We start from the raw sequence: 4,043 nt of genomic DNA on the forward strand, positions 1-4,043 counted from the left end.
TGTCTGCATGTTTCTGAAGAACTGGCCTAATTAATTGTAATAGCTTTTCTGGTTTTAAGGAAAGAGGATGATTTTATCACAGCTGAACATTAGCATATATTCTTTAAGTTTTCTCAAAACTTACCTGGGAGAATTAGTAAGAAAGGAAAAAATACATAAAAAGACAAATGGAAAAAATTCAGAGGCTACAAATAAGGATGGCCAAGATGCAGTAATTATACCACCTTCTCTCCTTGAACTCAGTACAATTCACTGAGTATTGCTTAACATCTGGCCCCTTAAATTCATCGGCTTACATTTTACTTTTGTGATTTGCATAATTAGGAAAACCAAACTGAGAAATCATGATATTAGAATATTTTAAAGGCATGCCTTCATAAATATTAACCAATTTATTTACACAGTAAGATCTCTGTAGCAGATGCTCTGCTCTGTGCCACATTCCAGAATAGCCACTGTTAGTGTCTTTTTCTAAATTTCTTATATCAACAGGCTTCACAAACACTCCTGAAGGCTTTCCAGTATGCTTGGCTACCAGAAAATTCATGGCAATATCATCACAATTTTGAGTTTCATCTATTAAGGCATAAACAGCTTCTGGCTGTCTTTGAAAGTCTTCTAAATACCCACTATGAAAAAATGCAGCACCAATAAGAACCATAGAATACTGATCTCCATTTCCAAATCCAGGGTTCTGCAATTCGAAGCTGCCGTAACTGTATATGCCTGAAGGAGTAGAAATGTGCTTTCTAGGAACAAATCCCACTATATGCTCTGGAAATTGCTGAAAGAAAGAAGACATTTTTAAAAAATCAAAATTAAGCTCATGCTGTGAAACACACGTTAAGTATTTTCATAAGAGAGATTTATGCTTTCTTTAAATGAGAGGAGCACAAGATTATTGACAGAAAAGAATGAAATTATTGGCATATGGTCCTTTGATCTGCATAAATGTTGCCATTAAACACAGTTTTGCAAAACTGACAAAATATATCTCATTCCACATCATGTAGTGCCAAGAAACATCTATTCACAATTTGCAGCTGTATATTTGGCACGCAAAATAAGTTTACATACAATTTATCTTAGAGAGAAATAAATCCACACTCTTTGATTTTGCAGCTTGCAAAACAATAAATTCAGCAGTTGGCAACTTCAGTGCTCATGTACAAGAAGAGTTAAAAATCTGAAAGTTACAGATTACAGGTATAGCTGCTATATATTATTTTTATATGCAATTTTTATTATTACGTACTTCAGTCCTTCTAAAATTTAACTTTATAGCTACAAAATCAAAGTTAAAACATTATGATACATTATTACTCTAATTAAAACCATTAATCTCAATTGTAACTCACAAAAAGTGCCCCCCAATGTGCAAAGCATTACCTGCCAAACAGAAAAGGCAAAAGCAAGGTCGTGAGCACTGACTAGTGTATCATCATCCATCATTAAAACAGCTGAAGAGAGAAAAAAAAAAGCTTTTAACTTATCAAAAGGTTAACGACATGAGCACAGTTTTTGACAAGTTATCCGTGAACCTTCTATAACCACTAAGCTGAATTGCAGAACTGAACTGTAACTCCTTTAAAGTCAATTAGGAAAACGTATTTAGATTTCAAAGCTAGAGCAAGGCTGCAGCTTTGTGGTAACTGGAAGCAAACCTAAGTTTCAGATAATTTGCCAGGCTGTAACAAAACTCAGCAACCTTTGATCATGTGTAGTACAGCTGGTCAGATATGTGTTGAAAACTTGGAGTGTTTGGCCAAGCAACTTACAATTCTACTAATCTTGCGTAAAAATACAACTCAAATGAAGAGTTAGATACCATTCTTTAGTGTATGAGATTTATACAGGATTCTTTGTATAAAATTTTACCTGTCTCCTCACTACTTCTAAGCTCTAAATAAGCAAGCTTAATAAATTGCACAGGCAACATTCAGTATGGTTAACCACAGAAGGAAGAATCTTTGCCTTAAATTTTAGGCAAAAAACTATCAGGAAATTGAAATAGGAAAGATATTTTTAGATCAGAATTCCAGATGCATTAACGCTTTAAGCTTTTAGTCAGAATCAACCCTTTTACAGTAAATAAAACACTTGGGAAGTTAAGTTTCTAGTGTCTGCCTAGAAGTCATGGGTTTTGAGTAGCAAGGCATGTTAGGGAGGGGGCAGTAAATAGAATTACCTTTACTAATCATGAGTAAGGTCAGGTCTGTAATGCAACATATGGGGTTTTTTTCCACTTGAAACAAACAGGGCTTATTGTTGTGCTTCTCCTGGAAAGAGCTTGGGAAGAATATTTAGATGAATAAACAAAAGACTGGGGAAAATACTCTTAAAAAGGATGTATAATTTTGAGATAGAAAGCCAGACAGCTAGGGAGGGAAGTTTCTCTGAAGAGCAGAACATGCTTAAGAACTTAGTCTTAAAATTAATACATTAAATCAAGCCTTTACCAAATGACTTGAGTCCAAATTAGTGCAGAGACTCAACAAATACACGCACTACGAATTTCAGTTTACACCAGAAAGGGAAGAGAGGCTGAACTACCTATGTTTGCCTGACAAAGGAAATCAAGAACAGACGCAGTGTCAAAAGCCCATAAAATGCATTTGACATCCTTTTTTTCCTTCCTCTTTATTGACAGCTTCTAGCCTGCTGGTAGTGGTGGTGTGCATCTGGTATCATAACATCGGTTTCTTTTCTATTACCCAACAGATCCATGGATTTCTTATATAGTAGAACTTAAACCATATCTCTTTTAGAATTCAGATTTTAAGCATTAAAATATATTAGTAGTAGTGATATGAACTGCTGATTACCTTTAGTTTCCAGCTCAGGGAAATTCTGCAGTCTGTTCCTCATGCGATTTACAGTTTGAACTTTAAAGACAACAGGGACAGGATGAGGCCCCAAGGAATTCCACACTTCCTCTGGTATCTTCTCACCAATGTTGTTCCACACAACAATTACTTTATGTAGGTGGGGGATGGCTTGATAATGATTTAAAAGCTTTAGCAGTAAGTCAGTTCTATTATATGTCTGCATAATAAGAGTAAATGAATCCAAGGCAGACTGACTCTGGGTTTTTGGTTCCCTTCTCAAATTGGGCATTTTGTCATCTTTGATGTTAGGAAGCAAAGCTGTTAAAGCACCTGCCACAAGAAGTAAGACAATGATCACCACAGATGTGAAGCGTAGTAGGCGGATTCCCATAACTCGTCCTGGAAGCTTACAGAAGTGAAAATACCTTTAAAACAAGTAACAGGAAAGGAAAAGTAATTAATCCCATGTATTGTTATCTCCCTTACTTGAGCTAAACTCCCACAATATTACGTAGACTTTTGTTTAAATAAATAAGGAGGATTTTAGGATTTGGGCTAATTACTTTCAACTATCAAGACATACTTCTGGTACTCAGTTTCTATGTTTACTTGCTTTTCACTCTTTTTGGTTAAGTTTGAATTTAATTGTTCTGTGAAAATTAATCTAGAATAATTCTTTAACTCCAGATTGTTGATCATCTCTTATTTTCTCCATACTGCATTTTTGATTGAACATTTACGTACCTCAGCAAACCCATCCAGCTGAAATTAGACATCAAGTTTGTACAGAGATTTAGTATTTTCAGCATTGCAGGAGCTCTGCCTTAGGTGGGAAACAAAAGGGAGAGAAGGTGCCTCTTCAAGAGCTCTGGCAGAAAGGAGGAAGTTAAATGCTAGCACTCCCAGTTCTCCACACATTTATAAATTGTAATCTCAGCAGGATCCAGCAGCCACTGCATTCCATAGTTTGCACCTCAAATGTGTCATCCACATCTATTCTTCCTCCTTTACTTACAAGATTAGTATGAATGGAACACAAGATTCTAAGCATACTGCTAAGCAGTTACTCATCTATACATGTTACTTCATTAGTAATTTATAGACTTTCAGCAGGGAATTCTGATCAAATTAAGCGATCCAGGACAGCCCTATCAATTACCATTTTTGAGAGAATCTGTGTTTTTTCACAGAAGTTTGGATCATTTTTTTCCACAG

General features: G+C 35.5%; 1 protein-coding gene across 1 annotated transcript; it reads right to left on the minus strand.

Moving 5' to 3' along the window:
• Window positions 1–249: 249 nt before the first annotated feature.
• EXTL2 (exostosin-like glycosyltransferase 2) lies at window positions 250–3,234 on the minus strand. Its single transcript, XM_010075111.1, has 3 exons — window positions 2,826–3,234; window positions 1,390–1,460; window positions 250–784 (listed from the first exon to the last, which is right to left on the minus strand). The coding sequence occupies exons 1-3, from the start codon at window positions 3,217–3,219 to the stop codon at window positions 293–295; spliced, it is 957 nt and encodes a 318-aa protein (XP_010073413.1). The 5' UTR covers window positions 3,220–3,234; the 3' UTR covers window positions 250–292.
• Window positions 3,235–4,043: the final 809 nt, after the last annotated feature.

This window comes from Pterocles gutturalis, unplaced genomic scaffold, assembly GCF_000699245.1.
Source record: "Pterocles gutturalis isolate BGI_N339 unplaced genomic scaffold, ASM69924v1 scaffold8457, whole genome shotgun sequence".
Lineage (NCBI taxonomy): Eukaryota > Metazoa > Chordata > Aves > Pterocliformes > Pteroclidae > Pterocles > Pterocles gutturalis.